At 48.4% G+C, this 19,899-nt stretch overlaps 1 protein-coding gene across 1 annotated transcript in view; it reads left to right on the top strand.

Annotated features, from left to right (window-relative positions):
* FSTL4 (follistatin like 4) overlaps positions 1 to 19,899 on the top strand; it is a 443,193-nt gene that overhangs the window by 184,854 nt on the left and 238,440 nt on the right. Inside the window, exon 3 of the mRNA XM_065874776.1 lies at positions 15,929 to 16,177. Coding sequence (XP_065730848.1) covers positions 15,929 to 16,177 — 249 coding nt within the window. The remainder of the gene's footprint in view (positions 1 to 15,928; positions 16,178 to 19,899) is intronic.

The raw sequence follows: 19,899 nt of genomic DNA, 5'->3' as shown, positions 1-19,899 counted from the left end.
CTGTTTATTCAGTGGGATATTATCTGCTGCTGTCATTATTTATTTTCATGCCCAAAATATCCCAGATTTGGCCAGTGGGAGCTTCTGCAAAGTAGCTTCTGTGTCTTTTGATATGTCCCGTCTTTTGATATGTAAGAAAGTTTTCCATTACTTTCTGGCACAACAAGATATTCTGGGCTCTTCTTATACTTTCCCTGCCCCTTCTCTGGAATAAGCCATTTCTTCAAAGAGCTTTGGTTCCCATTAGTGGTGAATTGCATTTAGAAACCAAGACTGAGAGTAAAATGTGCTCCTTGCCACTGGAGTTTTGCTGCTCCTGGACCCTCTCAGAAAAGAGGTACAGGAAATACACATACACACACACACACACACACACACACACACACACACACACACACACATATATATATACAGGGCTCATTCTATAGGGTTCCTGCTAGCTTCCCTCTTTTCATATTTATAACTCTCTTCTTCAATGAGAAACCTGGCTCCCATTATCCTCAAGGTATTCATCCATTACTAGGTCCCTCTGTATATAAAATAATGTCCTGACCCCACCTTCCTCTGTGGGTCCTAATTCCACCTTGCCAATGCCCAGTGCAGCTGCCTACCAGAACCAACTTGGCCATCATCCTTTGGTCCCCTTCCTTGTGGTGCCCCACCCCCGCCACCTGGCCACCACTATACTCTGCTGCCTACCTCTTAACTATGAATTTTTGAAGTTAAAATATCATTAGAATTTTCTCTCCTTCAGTTAAAAAAGCAAAAGTCATTCTGACATGTTTAGAGTTGAGATGATAAATATGCTAGTTGTCACAAATCAAAAATAATTTTGTTTTGGCTAATAAGCCCTGCTTAGAAGGACATTTTGATTTTTAATATTTTTCCATTTTGCCACTGTAAATAAGGTTGAGCCAACACCTATTACAGAGTGACTTCTGCCCAGGCTTTAGGTAGAAATATGTCAGTGAGAGTAAAGCCCTCACTCTGATGCTGCTGCCTCCGGAGAGCAGGACCAATCGAAAGCAGGTTTGCTTTGGTCAGTATAAACTAGAGATCAGACGACATTAAAGGTCGGACACCCACACGGTGCCTAAAGGCATTGTTTATTCAGAAGATACTTCAAACTCAACTCAGTCTTTTTATTTCTTTTATCACAAGTGGTCCAAAAGTGGCCAGTCACTCTCCTTGTATTTGTCACCAGCCACATCTGTATACTGAGAAAAATACTGCTCCTGAGAGGACCTGCTCTGGGCTTTGAGGTGGCAGATAGGGACATAGGTTATTGGGGACAACTGTGTCTTTTTCTTTTTTTCCACTGTACCCCATTCATAGACTTCTCTTTAATTTTTAACTTTCTGGTGATGGAAGGGCTTAAGTTTGCTTTAAACATGCAGGTGGACTCAGGAAAATTACAATAGGCTATCTGGCAATGACCCCAGCCTTTCCTGAGTCTCTTCTGTGGCACAGCAGTTCTCAGCCACTTTCCAAAGAGCTAGCTAGTGCTGTGTTGAATGTCATACCCCTGTATTTACTTCAGTTTTTTAAATTGTTATGTAAAAGTTTTTAAAGTCATAATCTAAATTCTGCCTCTGGCAATGGGCAGAGAAATATATTTATAAATTCTTTTAAGCTTTGATGTGCTGGTAAGAATGTAAGGAGTACTTACAGGTTAAAAAAGCAACTGAAATCACAAACCGAGAGAGGTCATGTAGCTATGAAGCTGGCTTTACCTGGAGGGCTTTTGCCAAACTGGGTGAACCTTAGCTTTGGTTTGCACACCCAACATAATTCAGGGCAGCAAGGACAAATCCCAGGGTCCTTCCAAGGTGGACATATTTGGAAAAATTTCCCCCTTCCCATTATAAACCTGAAACTCGAAAGGGTTACATCCACAGTGGAGGGTTAAACAAGAAAGAAACACACCCTGTCCCAAGCAAGTGCAAGGAAATGTGCTTGTCTCAAATCTTGGCACAAAATTAGCAGAGAGGGAAAATATCCCATGATAACATATAACCATATGCTGATCTCCACAAGAAATTATAGCTCAGATGCAAACTACCTAGGTCGTCTGTAAAATCTCAAACATAAAATTGAGTTTAACCCAGAATGATGGAGTCCTTGAATGCCTGGCACAATCAAGATGAGCCCATCTTCAGACTGTGCATCCTGAATTTTCACAGATCGACTTCCGGGAAATGTGAGCTCATTCTTTTAAAAAAAAAATCTTAAAACACCATGGGGGGAAGCACCATGTAACAACCAGCATAAGCAGCAAAGTGACACAGAAAATAAAATATGTATGTTTAATATTTTTTGAAGATTGGAATATGATTGAAAATCAAGAGATTCTACAGATGACCATTCATCTTCATGAAGAACTAAATAGAACTTCTAGAAATAAAAATTCAAAGTTAAACACTCAATGGGAGAATGTAAGAGTAGACTAGAAAAAGCCAAAGAGGGAATTCAGGAGCTAGAAGATGAATTTGAAAAAATTACACAGAATGCAGCACAGAGAAACCAAATATGGGAAAGGTGAAAGAGATAAGAGATATCAAGATAGAATGAGAACTTGTAACACGTGTCTAATCAGAATGCCTGAAAAAGGAGAGAAACAATGGAGCAGAGACAGTATCTAAAGGAAGATGGCTGCGAGTTCCACAAATTGATGAAAGACATGAATCCTCACTTCCAGGAAACCCAATGAATTATAGGCAGAACAAAAGCAAAGAAATATGCATACTTACATCATAGAGAAACTGCAGAAAACCAAAGGAAAGGTCTTAAAATGATCCAAAGAGAAAAGATGGATTACCTACAAAAGAATGAAAAGGCTGTCAGCTGACATCTCAACAACAGTGGAAGCCAAGAAGCAGGGGAATAAAATGTTTATTGAGTTGAGAGGAAAAATCTGTGAACATAGAATTAATTACACAGCATAAATGACTCTTTAAAACAAGGATAAAATGGATATTTTAGACAAACATAACTAAGAAAATTTGAGGAATAAAAATAGAATTAATATATACTATTATATATTCAGGTCAGGGAAGGAATGATTGTAGTTCATATGCTCTTCATGTGGAGGGTAAAGTTATTGGTTAACTTCAGACTTGGGTTAATTTATACATTTTTTAATTTATGGAGTAAAGAGTAGAAGAATAAAAAGAGTATGTTCAATTTTTATGACTAGAAGAAAAAGAATGAAAGGTGAAGTATTCAATCCAAAATAAAGAAACAAAAGAGAGAAAGAGGACCATGGGAAAAGGCAATCAACAACCTAAATAGACTATATAAATGAATAATGACATGTGTGTACAATGAGCAACATAAGTGAAAACGAATTACAGGTACATGCAACGATGTGGATGAAACAAAACATAGTGCAAGAGCAAAGAGGTAACTTCTCAGGTAAATAAATACAATGTGATTCATTTCTGTAAAGTTCAGAAACATGTAAAAAAAGAGCAGTATATTGCATAGAAATACAAAGATGAGATCAAACTACAAAGAAAAGCAAAATAATAATAAACAAACAAATCCAGATAATGTTTACCTCTGAGTGGAAATGAGGGTATAGTATCGGAGGAACTCAAAACTAATGAAACTGTTCTTTTTCTTTAAATGGGTAGGTGAGTACATAGTTGTTCATCGTGCTGCAATGCTTATGCTGTCCACAAAGTGTGTAACTGTTCTTTTATATCCACTCATTATTTAATAAGACTAACTTAAACGTGTACAGCTACTTGAATTTGACTTTTATGTGGTGTGAAATAGGGTTCTGATGTTATTTTATTCCAGGTGGATAGCTAGGTACCCCAACATCATTTATCAAATGACTAGCATGTACCCCATGCAGTAGCCACTCTTGTCATACATCGACTTTTCAGATACACAGGGATTTATTTCTGGATCCCCTCTTCTATTTTATTGTCACAACTACAGTCATTGATCTGTCTATTCCTCACTCATTATCATATTGATTTGATCATAACAGCTTTCTGGTTTGATGTTCTGATATCTGGAAAGGCACATCCCCCTTCATTATTCTTTTTCTTATTTTTCTTGGTTATCTGGGGCCAATATAGTTTTATCTTTTATAGTCTTATCATTATTATGAGTGGACTCTTTTCCCTTTCTCATTTCTAATCATTTTGCTAGTGAAGAAAAGAATGGTTAATTTTGGCCTATTTATCATCTGTCCAACCACCTCATAATAATTCTCTTAAAATTTTCATATCTTTGCACTAGAGCCCCTTGGTTTTCTAAGTATATAGATATACAATCAGCAAAAAGAGATAATTGTTAGTTGTCTTTTCCAAATTTTTACTAATATTTCATTTTCTTGTCTTACTATACTCCCTTTATGAATAAAAATGATGATGACAAGTATCCCTATCTGGCTCCTGATTTTTGTTTGTTTTTGGTTTTGGTTTTTTTGTGCGGTACGTGGGCCTCTCACAGTTGTGGCCTCTCCCATTGCGGAGCACAGGCTCCGGACGCGCAGGCTTAGCGGCCATGGCTCACGGCCCCAACCGCTCCGTGGCATGTGGGATCCTCCCGGACCAGGGCACAAACCCGTGTCCCCTGCATCAGCAGGCGGACTCTCAACCACTGTGCCACCAGAGAAGCCTGGCTTCTGATTTTTAATTGAAACAGTGGTTGGTCATTTAAAAGGATGTATTTGGAAATTGTCCTCCATGCTTTTTTTCCTTAAAGTTTTTATTTAGAATGACTACTGTATTTTAGAGTTTTTTTTTTTTTTTCTATTTTTGCTCTGGGCTTTGAGATATGTACTCTACTTGATCTTGGAGGCCACTAATTTGAGTCCCAATACTGACCATTCTCTTTTTAAATTCCTCTGATTTTCTTTTTGGTTCAAAAATCACAACCCTCTTGAAAACCTTCTCTGTGCTGTAGTCACTTCTCCTGGAGTTTTGATAGTTTGTTGTCTCTGTTGAAGTTGTTATCCTGCTCCAGCAGCTCTGATTCTGGTTGTTCTTCCTCCCCCTGGAGGCTGGACCCCCTAGTGTCCGTGGTTATGGTCCACTGCCTGCTCCCTGGAGCTCAAGTTCAGACGCTGAAGGACTCTAATGCAGTAGTGGTCTCCCAGATAGGCCCTGATAGGGGGTGGCTGGTCTTGAGGGCCTTTATGTGGGAGTAGACAGGTTGTCAAGCCCCTGCGGAGACACCTGGAAGAAGCCTCCTGCTCTCTGGTCAGCATGTGCTCTCCTGGTCTCGGGGGGAGACCCATTCAGCCAGGATAGCCAGCCTCCCTGAGCCCTTAGGCCCCCTGCCAGAGGCCTCAGCAACCACTTGGTTCAGGCAAACCAGAGGAGAAATGGAATTACCTATTTGATACTATTACTAAGCTTTATTTTGATATTATCCAGCAAATATTTTTATGGCTGCTAATCCCAATGAGAGAAAAGGGCAGATCTTTGAGAGGAGAAACTGATACCCTTCTGATTGAAAGTACTAAATTTTTCTGTGCTGCTATTAGATATTTTCATTGTGCTTCATTTTTTTCTTTAAAAGAATGGTCAAGAAGTACATATTATTCTCTCTGTTTATAATATACATCACAAAGACCAGTGATCTACCAAGATAATGCGTTGACCTGGGGGCAGCACTTGTACAGCAGGTAAAGGGCCCTGGAAGGACTTAGCATCCCCTCTGCGGTCGTAGGTCTAAAGTGTTGGGGAGCATCCTGGTGGCTCACGCTGAGCGTCTTTACAATGATCCTTGAAATAATCGGAGGCAGTCCGAGGTGTCATGGCCTTGAGTCATTAGTTGGTGGAGAAGCAGGAACAAACCCACGTAATGAGGCATCAGGGAGAGAGTGAAGACCCACTGAGAGCAGCAGCAACTGGCCCTCTCAGCTGGAAGACACAGGGAGCCCCGAGGAGCTAGAGAAAGTGACAAGGGAGCTCGGTACCAGGAGGAAAAATGAGGGCCCTGGTGACAGAGAATAAGACAGATGCGAACTGGAGAGGAACAGGAACTTGGGGATAGGAGTATATTTGGAGGAAGTTCTCTAAAACAAAACCATTTTGTAAAAGAAACTCTCCCAAGGGCAAAAATCCTATTGTGCTTCACATTTTTATACAGCTTTTCCTCCCAAGTTCGTCTCTGAAATAACCCTTCAGAGGCCAGTTGAAGTAGCTTGATAGGGCAAATAGAGGCAAAAAGAAAAAGAAGGGATTATTGTAGTTTTATTACAGCCAAAAGATGTGCAAGTTAGAACACAGGCTTTTATAGACACCCTAAATTCAGTCTCAAGGAATTTCTAGACACTGCCTCATGTTACCGATAAGGAAACTGCGGCTCAGGTGTGAAGGAGACTTGCTTTGGGAGAACCCGGACAGAACCCAGGTCTCTAGTCTCCCAACCAAATGCTGTCCACAGTCTCCACTCCTTCTATTACTCATGGTGTCGCCATGTCTGTCTCTTTGGAACCATTGATTTCTGATTACTCAGATCTCTAGCAAGCCGTCTTGGGTCTCTGTAGTGTCCTAATCAGATTCTGTCTTTCACCTGGCGTTTTCCGCAGCCCACTCTGTGCCAGGCCCTGTGCCGAGCTCTGAACAGCAGAAATAGAACCTGAACTTTGCCCTGAAGCCACAGGGACTACCGCATGCCCGCCCTGGAGCTCTGGGTGACTGTGAAGTCTGGCTGCGGAGGCCCTGCCCCAGGGCCTGCTCTTCTGTCAGGGGAGCCACAGGAGCAGGGGGTGAGAAGTGCTGAGTGCTGGCAAACAGCTAGAACAAGCTCCGGGCCAGCAGTCTGGGAGCCCATTCTAAGTGGAGTATGCCTGTGGGAGGCCCCAGGGAGAACGCTCTTAGAAATCGTGAGTCGGGTGGCTTTACTACCATCATACAATATAGAGGGAGAGATGGCATAACAGTGCAAAGGGCTCCCAGAGGGGAGAGATACAGCAGGACTGACTGAGGTAAGTGGGCCTGCGACGTTCACAGGACCAGGGCCCGTGCCATGGCTACCTTTGAAACTGAGTTCTGGGTTCGCCTGGCAGGGACCCTGAGGTGTGGAGTGGAGCCTGCTGCATTCGGGCTTCAGGCCAGTGCTCTTCACTGTGCCCTGAGAATGTGTGATTTCAGACTCCCTCAGAAGCTGGGCAGACTTTACTTGGGTCAAGCAAACTCCCAATGTAAGGGAAGCTGCAAGGGAAGCATTTCTTCGAGATATTATGAAGCATGCTATTGTGAGTCTGCCTTTTTTGTGTGTGTGTGTGTGAGTCTGCCTTTTAAAACCAGGCAATACTTTCAATATAAATATGCTCCCCTTTTCATTAAGGCAGGCCTCCTGAAGACTGTAACCAGCCCATGCTTGTATACACTTATATCAGTAAACCCAAATGGCTTCTTATTTTTCAGTCTTATTTATTCAACCTGTCAGTAATTCCAAATGTCTGAATTGAGCACTTACTATGTGTCAAGCCCTTCACATGAATCAGCTCATTTAATCCTCAAAAAAAAAAAAGGACAAAATCCTGTAAAGGGTAAGCCATTGTTATCCTCATTTTTAAATTAGAGGGAAAAGAGGGTGGGGAACTTGCCTGGAATCATACAGCTAACAAGGCCAGGAGCCCAGGGCTAGGTCAATGTGAGGTTTAACCACGGGTTGCTTGAAACCCAGATGCGGTTCAGGGTTCACGTGAGCACTAAGATGGGTTCACTCGCACCCGACCGGCTCCAGCTTGTTCTCACCCTCCCACACCAGGTGCCTTTCAGCACGTGAGAGTTCAGCAGAGCTGAGCTCAGTGGTTTGGGGTCTCATTTCCTCCCTCTGGGGTCTTTTGTGAGGCTGGGGGCTCCAGAAGAAGGAGCTGCCCCAGGTAGGAGGCAAGAGTGAAAGTCCTGACAGCCAACTCAGATGACATCTGTAGGTACTTTGTGGCATTGGGAAAATTATCCAGAGCTTGGGAATAAGGACAAGGGAGGGTGGCAAGTTCTCCCCGTGTCATATGGGAACATGTTTTAGCAGTATAAAAATGATATACTGATCCATGCTACGGAATTGTATCTTTGTTCAACTCACTATTTTGTGTTAATTAAAGGCCCAGACTATGCAGTTACATGTTAACTTACAGATTTGTTTCCAGTAAAGATGCAAACTCTTTCTGGTGGAAAAAATAACCCCCGAACGGTATGGTGTTCTTGCCCTATAGGTCATTACCTGGTGGTGTGCCTCTCCTGGCTATCTCACCCCACCTTCTCTCACCAATGCCTGTATACCTCCTCCAACTCTCCTTTGAACCAGCTTCACTCTCCTGCAGGTCCCTCATTACTGAGTTGAATATATCTTTAACACTTGCTTATTTTTTATTCTCATCAGGGTCCTGTTTTCAAGTTTTTGGAAAGTATAATTTGGCACTTATGTTCTTCATCCCTGACTGGAAATAACTGTCTCCAGAAGCCCTGCCCAGGGACCTTGGACAGTGTGTAGCATCCTAGTCTGTGTTTTGGCTTGATGCAGAATTGGTTAGAATCAAATTCCTCAGGCAGAACTGAGAGCCCGCTGAGGGTTAAAGGTCCTCCTTCCTCTCTCCGTGTGCCAGGCATTTCTGGCTTTGACTTAGTGGTGTGTTTTGAAGCCAATTTGTCAGACCTTAATTTAGTATCTGTGAGCCATACACAGAACAGGTTAAGTTACCTTCCAGCGATGGGTAACCATATGGTTCTGTTAAGCTTTGGGAGCTGGAAAATTGGTCACGTGTTTCCAAGCTGGTCAAACTTCCATTTTCATGAAGCACACAGTGCTCTCGGCTTAGGCTGTGCTGTGTGGTCACTGAGAGAACATCACGTCTGCCCACTAGTCACCTGAACGATTTCAGGGGAAAAGCCCAGAGGAGGGGAGCAGGGGGCCACTGAAGCTGAAAGACATCATAATGGAGGGAGGGGTTGCGGACCCGGTGTCCGTGCTTGAGGAGTGGGGTTTGGGATTCGATGTTCGAAGATCCAAGCAGCGCTTCCTCCTGTGACTCCGTAAACCTCCAGCCCTCAGAGAATTTGCTAAATTGGCCTCCTAGCTGCAAAATCAGCAGCAGAAAGCCTACCGGCCAGGGCTGCGGACATTTGTATGTGTCCTGATGTTGGAGAAGCTCAGACTATGGACATCTGAACCCTCCTGGCCTGAGTTCCTTGAGGCAGGGATCGTATTCCTGACTGAGCAGATTATCCCTGTGCCGAGGGATTTGAGGTGAGACTCATTCAAATCTGGGCTGTACCACCTACAACCTGCTTGCTGTCTGACCATAGGCATGTCACTGCTTGACTTGTATTTCCCAGTCTGTAAAATGGGCACATATACAAATACATTCAGAGTGAGGCCTGTGTGTCTACTTCACAGGGCTGTTACGAGGATGAAATGAGGATTAGATGAGCTCACGTAAGTGTTAGGCATGGTGCCTGGCCGTTGGCACGCCTCAGTAAACAGGAGTTTACTGTTTACTCAGTGACTAGGAGTTACTTTAAGCAACAGCCCCCCGGCTGGGTACTACTGGAAATGCACATCTCCCTGGGAGGAATTGCAGATTCTCTTTCCAGCCCTTGAGCGTGAATGAGACTTTGCAGGGTAGAGGTGGACCCAGGGCAGCCGCAGTACTCAGGTCACCCAGAGAATATGGAGGTTGCCACCAAGGGGCCAGTGGTGAGAGACCAGGAGAGCTTTTCTCGTCCCCACCAGCAGCCTGTGAGGTGCTAAGAGCCTTGCAGCCTGTGAGAGTGTTTGAGGACGGGCCCTTTCAGCCCGGCATGGAGCTAGAAGTGCTGAACGCCAGGAGATGGGGCCTCCCTCCAACACTCAGTTCCCAAGAGCTGACTGCAGGCTTCCAGGGAACCAGGGTCACCCCACTTCCCCAGGGGTACATCTGGGCAAGGCGGCAAATTTGACTCTACAGACTGTTTCTTTCCCAGTGAGGTCTGCCTGGGAGCAATCCAGGCCTCTCCCTGTGCCACCCCCCTGCTCTGTACACAGGGCTCCAGGCCCCCAGGCTGCTGTTCTCTCCCCGGCCCGGGGCTCTGCCCCCTGACTTTCAGGTCTCAGGCCAAATCTCACCTTCTCAAGGCAGAAGACCTAAATAGACATTTCTCCAAAGAAGTTATACAGATTACCAACAAACACATGAAAGGATGCTCAACATCACTAACCATGAGAGAAATGCAAATCAAAACTACAATGAGCTATCACCTCATACCAGTCAGAATGGCCATCATCAAAAAATCTACAAACGATAAATGCTGGAGAGGGTGTGGAGAAGAGGAAACCCTCTTGCACTGTTGGTGGGAATGTAAATTGATACAGCCACTATAGAGAACAGTATGGAGGTTCCTTAAAAAACTAAAAATAGAACTACCATACGACCCAGCAATCCCACTACTGTGCATATACCCTGAGAAAACCATAATTCAAAAAAGTCATGTACCAAAATGTTCATTGCAGCTCTGTTTACAATAGCCAGGATATGGAAGCAACCTAAGTGTCCATCAACAGAAGAATGGATAAAGAAGATGTGGCACATATATACAATGGAATATTACTCAGCCATAAAAAGAAATGAAGTTGAGTTATTTGTAGTGAGGTGGATGGACCTAGAGACTGTCATACAGAGTGAAGTAAGTCAGAAAGAGAAAAAACAAATACCGTATGTTAACACATATATATGGAATCTAAAAAAAAGGTTCTGAAGAACTTAGGGGCAGGACAGGAATAAAGATGCTGACATAGAGAATGGACTTGAGGACATGGGGAGGGGGAAGGGTAAGCTGGGACGAAGTGAGAGAGTGGCATGGACATGTATACACTACCAAACGTAAAATAGATAGCTAGTGGGAAGCAGCCGCATAGCACAGGGAGATCAGTTCGGAGCTTTGTGACCACCTAGAGGGGTGGGATAGGGAGGGTGGGGGAGAGACGCAAGGGGGACGGGATATGGGGATATATGTGTATGTATAACTGATTCACTTTGTTATAAAGCAGAAACTAACACACCATTGTAAAGCAATTATACTCCAGTAAAGATGTTAAAAATATATAAATAAATAAATAAAGTAAAATGAAAGCCCCACCACCAAAAACAAGAAGGCTTCCCTGACCTCAGATGAAAGCCGGCCCACCGCATCGCCCTATTTAACTCCCTCCTGGCCTTTTCCCCAACCCGCGTTTGTCTCGTGTATGTGTGTGCCCGTCCACGCTCCCGTGTGTCTTCCTGCACTGTACTGTCAGTGCCCTGACGACACTGCCTTGTGTCCCCAGCACCTAGAATAGGGCCTGGCCCATGGGAGGTGCTTCGTAAGTATTTGTTGGATGAATAGGCGGTTGGAGGGCTGGCCGGCAGGCACTCCTGAAGCACCCCGTTGTTACCACCCACCGCATCTGGTGTGTAGAAACTGCACTGGCTGCAGACCTGGGTCTCTGCCTGGCTCTCGCGGAAACCCAAATTCTGCAGCCACTTCCAAGGCACTAGCATGGTCTCTGCTAAACGGAGTCAAAGTTTACCAGATGCTCTGTCTCCAGACCACCTTGGGCATGTCTGGGGCCATGAGGTAGGGACACGTACTGGGATCATCACCTTCAGCCCCTGCCTGATACAGCCCACACAGCTACACCTCTGTACACACACCACTCTTCGCTCTAGGTCTTTAAAGAACCTGACCATGACACAGGATATGGGCTGCAGCCCCCCCCCCCCATGGATCCATATCAATGCACAGAGAATAAAGCATATAATCTGCGTGTAAGGGGCTATGTCTGCTGACAGGTGGGCCCCTCATTCCTGTACAAATACCTTCTGTCTGCAGAAGCTGGAGACCGCTGCGGTGCCAGACGGGGGTTCACGGCAGGCAGCAGTGAGGCCATCAGCGTGCAGGGCGGCCGGTACTTGGGGCTGCACCTGTCGCCTCTCGTCTTCTGCGTCCACGTCCCACTCTTCTTGGCCTTGGGCCCCGCAGTGTGCAGCCACCGTAGAGCCAAGCCATCGCCTCACTGTGGCTTTGTGGAGGGGTGGGGCGAGGTAGTGGGCGTCTCAGCCCCAGCCCTTTGCTGGGACACTGAGGCTGGCCGGAGGGGGCCTAGGCAGCACCACCCACAGAGACCTAGAATGACCTCCTCAGGCTGGGAAAAGGGGAGGGGCTCCCTTCAGTAGGCAAGCCAAGGACAAGTTCTCAGGTGAAATGCTGCCCTGGGCAAACATGCCTGAAGTGGAATTAGCATCCCAAAGAGGAACTCGAAGGGGTTTCCCCTTGTGTGCCACTCAGGGCAGGATCCCTGAGAGGGGAGAGCTTACTGGTTTACTCTATGTGAAGAACCAGTTTCAGAGACTGAGTCAGAGTTTGGGGGCAAAATAACTGAACCGTCTGTGCTCTGTGCTGTGGTCAGAGGTGAGAAACCAAGGAAGGAGGCTTCCTGCTCTGGGCGAAGGAGGAAGGCTTCTCCCTCTGATCCCTCCCCTGGGGTCGGGCCGGCTTGACTCCACCATGGCTAACCTCCACCACCTGGTCTGTGGCGGTCAAATCGAGAATCCTTATTTGAATTGCAGAGGGAGGCTTTAGCACAGACTGGTACAAATGGACTTGTTTCTTCTGCCACCATCACTTTCATGTAGCAATTCCCATGTCTGACCATGTCAGGTACATTTAATTAGTGTTGAAAAGCAGCTTATTGGGTGAGATGATCAGTTTCTAACCCGGGTAAATGACTTTCTTTATGACTAGAAATTAAGCACATTATATCTTTTTCAGGCATCATGGTCGTCCTCATAAATACTGTAGGCAGTTGCTGGCAGCCTCACTTGGTTACCTTTCCCATTACTGTTTTATCATCGTCCTGGTAGGAGGGGGGAATTCATTCTGTTTTCATAACAAGGAGGAAGTGGTGACAAGGGCCTCATTTAATGAAACCACGCTTGGCCGGCGTCTCGGAGGCCGGGGTCGGGACCCCAGGCCGCCCCCATGCACGGCATTCTCCGCTTGTTCAGGGGGCGTACTGGTCGCAGACTGGGAAGGGCAGGTGCAGGGCTTTCAAGGTACTTTTGTCTTAATTGCAAATAATTAGGAATCAAATATTTGCCAACAGCCCATTTCCATGTCAGAGAGAACCTGGGTGTTCTTGGCCACTTCGATGAGCACAGGTTGGCACAACTGTTTTCTTAACACTGACCCCTCAGAGCACAGCCTGGGGGAGGCGCTCGGAGCCACACCTGCAGGATGATCAAACCTGGGCGTCGGAAGCGCCACGTGCAGCGCTGGTCCTCAGAGGTGTTGGGTGCAGCCTGGGCATGTGGGTGTCTCAGAGGGGATAGGATCAGGTAGAGAGGATTCTCCCCACCCCCGTCCACAGCTCACTGGCCTTCCTTTGATGCCTGCCCTGGATTAGGTGGTCTCTGAAGGGCCTCGCTGCACTGCCACTCCTATTTCTAGTCCCCTTTACCCCAGAGGAGGCCCACCTCTATGGACAGTTGCCTCCCCTTCGTGCCTCCATGCCTCCAGCTCCCCACGTGGAGGTGGCAAGGGTGGTACACCCCTGAACAGTCACGACATGCGGGGCCCTTTCCACCTTCCCATCCCAGCTTCTAGCCTGGGGGTTAAGCACCGAAACAGGTAGAACAGCTTTGAAAACGATTGCGTTTCTTAGATCCTGAGTGAGGGGCAGGCTCGAGAAGACAAAGGTCCTGCACCCGTGGGGCGTCCTGAGGCCAGAGAGTGGGGCAGACCCTCTCAGGGTCAGGGGGTTCGGAGAGGGGCCCTCGGACTGGAGGTGGCAGCAGGCACCTGGTGGAGGAAGTGGACCCCAAGGGTGCATTGGAGCTGATGGACCAGAGAGAGCCCAGTCTGGGCAGGTAGCACAGCCGGGGCAAAAGCACCAAAACAGGAACTGAAAGACGGGAGGTTCGGAAGGTTGGGCTTTGTTTCTTTGAAATGGGGTGGCTAGTGGGTATCCTTCTCATCCCGCAGGGCAGTTTATTAAAATAGTGACACAGTGCCAGCACTCTGTGGGAAAGAAACAAAGGCTGCTATTTTTAGAGCTGGTTAGTTTCTTCCAAATAGCCTCTGGTGCTCTCCAGGATAACCCATTTTCCAGTAACACAGGAGAATCACGCTCATCTAACACACTCCGTGGCAAAGCACCCGGGTGAAGGGCCTCGAGCCCAGAGCCTCCCACTGCCGAGTGCCTTGGCTCCCCGCCACCTGTCAGCCTTGACGGGAGGGTGCGCGCTGGGGCCAGTGAATGCCACCTAGCCTTCGCGGTGACACGCCAACAGCTAACCAGGTGGATAAAGGAGATTCCCACGCCCACTTACAATCTGCACTTTTATACTGCTCAGAGATATTTTGACCTTCTAGTTTATTATGATTCAAGAAAAAGTCAATATTTCTCAGCTTGCCAAGGCTGGAGGAATTTAAATGAGTTATTGAATCAAGCAGTTAATCTACCGATAACTGACTTTTTCTTTTCAAATCTATAATGATGAAAAACAGACTCAACCAAAAACAAGATTTTTTTTTTTTTCCTTAGGCATGTTAATCCCATGGGGTAGGACTTGAGGCTGAAAGTTCAGTCTTGACAGCCCAGGCCCTTCTGTCTTGCCAATATTTTGAAGAAGATTTAATTAAAACTTAAAAGCAAAGACTTCTGTGGCCATAAAATCTGCATTCATGTTTTAATTATTTGCGTCTTGATATCCCTTTATGATTCTCAATTTGCTGTCTGTTGCCATTAATGCCACGTGGCAATCATCCAGTTTTCTGGACTCTTTGGAGGAGTGTCGCGTTGGTGGTAGATGCTTATTTGGCCCTCCATGTAAGTGTACCTTTTCAGCAATAAGCCACTCTACCAGCTGTCCTGCTGCTTTGGTGTGTGAGCTCTAGACACCACTGCCTGAGATCACTATGGGCATGTGTTGGCACACAACAACATGGCAAGTGTGAGACCCAAAGGAACACAGCAGCTGCTGTTTCCATGGTCTCAGCCTTCTTGCCCACAGAGGCAGGCTGCAGGATTGTGCTAGAAAGAACTGAGCAGTGGACAAAGGCTGCTGGTGCCACCACTGCTGTTGTGTCCTAGAGAACTGTATTCTCCTCAGAGGGATAGGTCAACTTTTGGCCTCCCTGCCTTGGCTGCCCCCCGATCCTGAAATTCAAGAGTACCATTTTCGGGCTTCCCTGGTGGCGCAGTGGTTGAGAGTCCGCCTGCCGATGCAGGGGACGCGGGTTCGTGCCCCGGTCCGGGAGGATCCCGCATGCCGCGGAGCGGTTGGGCCCGGGAGCCATGGCCGCTGAGCCTGCGCGTCCGGAGCCTCTGCTCCGCAATGGGAGAGGCCCCAACAGTGAGAGGCCCGCGTACCGCGAAAAAAAAAAAAAAAAAAAAAGAGTACCATTTTCTCCTTACTCCCTAGACCCCACCACGGCTCCCCAGTCCCTAACATATCAGACCAAAACGCCTCTGCTTGGCTGTCTGAGTCTATAAGGCAGAACCACGCCTTGCTACCCTATCCCCCCAACCCACACCGTCTCCTCCCAGAGACAGGCAAGTGCTCCCTGCACTGTGGTTACGGGAGCCTTGGCTCAAGCCCTCTGTCCCTTGGAAAGCCCTCCTCCGCTCAGTCAGCAGGGTCCATCGGTACTTTGCCAGCTCCGTGTAGCCCTCTGTTTACTCCTCCCTTCCAGGATGGGCAGGGGTTGTGTCTGAGATGTTTGGCGAGAGCCAGCCAAAAAACCTGGGCTCTACACGGCAGGGCACTGCTTGTAGCACCCCCGCCAGAGGGGCAGGGGCTCCATGGGGCGCCCGAGCCCCCAGGCCTGAGCTTCACAGCCTCTGCTCACCACAGCCTGAAAGAGCCACACAGGTGGGCCGTGCCACACACACCTGCGTGCTCACGGCTGACCTTCTGTGTTTGTGTGTCTGGCAGGGCTTTCCGGCCACCGTGGGCTGCCGGCCTCCTGCAGGAAGAAGTTCTGCAGCCACGGGAGCAGGTGCGCGCTCAGCAGGGAGACGGGGGAGCCCGAGTGCCGGTGCCTGGAGGCCTGCAGTCCCAGCTACGTGCCCGTGTGTGGCTCCGACGGGAGGGTTTACGAAAACCATTGTGAGCTCCACCGTGCTGCTTGCCTGCTGGGGAAGAAGATTGTCATCGTCCACAGCAAGGACTGTTTCCTTAAAGGTAGGAAGATGGCTCCCTGCTTCTATGCTCGTAGGTTTTGTCATGGATTTGCTAATGCCTTTCTGACAAATGACCTGGGTGCTGCGTCTTACAGGTTAAATGTGTTTTTAAAAAAAGAGAAAGAGGAAAGAGTCTTAACAACATAGCAGCAGCAGCATTTCAGTGATGCGTGTTCATTTGTGTCCACCTCCAGAGGCCCCTGCCCTTAGAGGAAGGCCCTGGGAGATCAGAAGCCAGGGAGGCCCACTAAGCCCTGGGCTGGTGCAGAGCATGGGTCCAGTAGGAACCAGGCTGAAAGGCACCGCCCAGGTCTCTTGCACAGGGTAGGCACTGCCCAGGTCTCTTGCGCAGGGTGGGCCCTGCCAGGTGGCGGCAGAGAGCACGTTGGCCCCTCCGGACAGTGTCTCGTGAGTCAGGAGACCATGCTGTGTGTAGAATGTGGCTGGATGGACCCCGCAGTCCAGTGGTTCCCAGTATGGTGGGCACTCCAGCTCTGGCCTAGAGCGGTCACCTGGCCTGTCCAGAACACCTCTGAGTAAGATGAGGAAGGCCCTGCAAGGACTTCAGAAGGTGTCCGTGGAGTTGGGGCCAAAGGGTTCATGCCCTCTGCTGGGCTTGAGTGAGAGGGGCAGTGCCAGCTCCCAATGGATGGTAAGAGCCTCAAGGGCAAAGCCCGTGGCTCTTGGTGCACGTATATAGTCTCAGCACGTGGCTCAGGGCCTTGCACCAAGACGTCAACAACTCACAGATGCTCAAGAATAAGAGAGCTAGACTGCAAATTCCCATGTTCATGTGGCCCCAGTGAATGGTGCATGCCACAGCCTGTGGAAATATTTGTGATGCTGAACCCAAATGGCCACACATGAATAAATTAGACGATGTGAGACGGGAGAAGCAGCACTTGGGCAGGTGGGAACAGGCCCACTGGCCCAAGCCGGGGGACGCTGGAGGTGGGGAGCCCACGTGGGGCTGCATGAGGTCCAAGACGTGCTGTGGGGCAGGGCCGGGAGGGGAGGAGAAAGCCTGGATGGAGCCCCGCTGCAGAGTGCTGGTGACACTGACAGAAAGGGCTTCTGTGTGGTCACAGCTGGGAGCCTAGGTGCCCAGAGGGAAGGGCAGAGCTGTGGTCTCAACTTGCACAGGCACCAGGACCACGTGGCAGGAGGATTCACGGTGAAGTCCAGGTCTGTGGGCCTTCTGCACCCCGAGAAAGGGCAGCTTTCCCACCTCGTCCGTGGGCCCTGGCAGCGGGGTCCTGGAGCAGGCGGGTCTCCGGAAAGTTGAGTTTATCTTGTGATGGGAAGTCTTGGACCCTTTCATGGCCATGCTTATGACACGAATGCTGACGTGCTTTAGAAATCATGAGGCCCAATGTGGAATCAAGACAAAATGAGCCCAGGAAAAATGTCCGAGGCCTGGAAGCCCTGCCCGGCCCAGGCCCGCCAATGCCTTAGCAGCCGTGAGCACTAAAACACTTGACCACTTGCTCCAGCCTTATTGGCCATGTTGAATTTTGTAGACTGGCGTCCCATTCTCCGGTTTCCAGCATCCCCCGACTTGCATCTTTCTGAAGGTTTTTATTTCTGCATCAGAGTGCGCACAGCCTCCCCCACCATCGGTTATTCAAACAGCATTTCTTATGTCACGTGAGGGAAAATCACCCACCACAAAACCTGCCACGGTGAGGGATGCTGGGGGAGAGCTGGAGAGCGTGCGGGAGGGGCAGGCAGATCAGGTCTTGCCTCTGCTTCATGCTGATTGAATTTATTCACCGGATCCTTCTGATTCGTTGGGTTTTTCACCGATTTTGTGAATCCCCACCCACTCGAGTGGCAGACAGAGCTGCTCTGCAAAACATCCTTTTTCGGTGGAAAGGGGTACCTGCAAAGTCCCAGAGGGACCTGGGGTTGCAGCCCAGTTCTGTGACCTTGGGTGCATGACTCCACCTCTCTGGGCCTTTTCCTCAGCTGTAAAAAGGGGCTATTGGCAGTTCCCACCTGCTCCGTGGAGAAAAGTAAAGGAGATGCAGCACAGAGACCACTTAGCGTGGGCCGGGTGTGTTACACGTGTCGGGTATTAATGACACCTGTTGTCATCATTTATCTAATTCAGTGTGGCCTCAGGCCTGGAGCAGAGAGGTACACAAGCTCTGAGGGGAATGCAGAGGCAGGAACAAGGGCTCTGACCAGCAGGTCTTGGGCCCGGATGGCTTGCTGGTAGATGGAGAGTGGGAGAGGAAGGTGCTGAGAGTCAGGCCCTCAGGCTATCCTGGAGATGCCCCCCTGGGGCTAGGGCTCCCCCGTCTGCAGCCCTGGCCCCATGGGTCTGGACTCCACGGAGAAGCCTTCACTGCCTCTGGTTCAGCATCAGCTCCAGTTCCTAGGCAGGAGGCCAGCCAGCCTCTCCTTCTCTAGCGTTTCCATAGGGAATGCCCAGCAAGCAGTAGAGATCTGTTCACTGGTCCCAGGGCCTTGGAGGGCGCGGAGGCAGCCAGGCCTAGGAGGGTGCTTTGGGAGCGCACTTCTCCACCTTCGCCAGAACCATGGCTCCAATGGGGAGCGAGGCGTAATGGATTGACAGAGGGCTGGGGGGCAGGCAGGATGAGATTCTTGGGAAAAAGCCTAGTGGGTATAAAGGACAGCTTCCTTCAGTCCTCACCCCAAGATGGCAGCAGAGTAATGCCATAATGCCATCTTGAGCTCCATTGATGATCCCGAATTTCCAGGGAGTTGTTGATCCAGGAAACTTAAAAACACCGTTTTCCCATGCAAACAAAAATTCTAAAATCATGGTGTTTCACTGTCTTTTCCTTCTAGCTTTACAAAGAGAAGTTATGACTTTACTCTCTGGGGCTTTCTCTGCCCCCAGAAGTCACTATATTAGGACCGTCCTTATGGGGTTGGAGCACGTAGAGCAAGGGGGATGGGGACGTGGTGGTGGGTTCCTAGGCGAGGCCACCGCAGTTCAGAGCACTCGCTCCGCCACCAGAGCCCCTGAGCCCTCACTGGGGTGCGGAGGGGGTTCTCATGGGTACCGTCTGGGGACATGACACTAACCCCTCTGCCAGGGAGGAGACGCAGCATTCGAAGCCCATGTACAAGAAAACTTGTGGTATCACATTCCCGTTGCTATGGCAATGGGATACTGTGTGAATACAGAATGAAATATAACATCATTTAGGGATCATTAGCTGGTGAGAAAATCAAAACTGAACTCAGCAGCCTGGCTTCAGTGGGTGTTGGCAGCTTCCATACCAGCAGTCCTGACGTCCCAAGCAGGGTCTCACTCGCTGAAAGTCAGGGGGACAAGGGAGGTGGGATACTGTCTCTCCTTCTCCTTGGGGCAAAATTAGAGCCACATTTGTCCTCGGTAGCAAATATTACCAGTGAACACCAAGATAGTAGGTGGATTTCTCTGTACCTTTAACTTCTTCTAGAGTTTGTGTCTTAAAAGTTATCTTGTGACATGGCATTCCTATTTGTATACTAGCTGGCACTTTTTAAATGATTTTTCTGACTCAGTTCTGAATTCACGCTTTATCTCCTACACTGTTGGGAGAAGACAGGCTTGCCACTCAGCTATCACTCACCACTCCTGGCTTGTATTATCCCAGATGACAGTGTCATAGTTGGGCAGTTTTCCCAACAAACCATGAAATTATGGAAGAAAGAAGGCTGTTAGGGTTTCAGTTCTACACAGACCATTAAGCTTCCTTATCCTGC

This window comes from Phocoena phocoena, chromosome 3 (assembly GCF_963924675.1).
Source record: "Phocoena phocoena chromosome 3, mPhoPho1.1, whole genome shotgun sequence".
Taxonomy (NCBI): Eukaryota; Metazoa; Chordata; class Mammalia; order Artiodactyla; family Phocoenidae; genus Phocoena; species Phocoena phocoena.
This window is presented reverse-complemented; position numbering and strand designations above follow the sequence as displayed.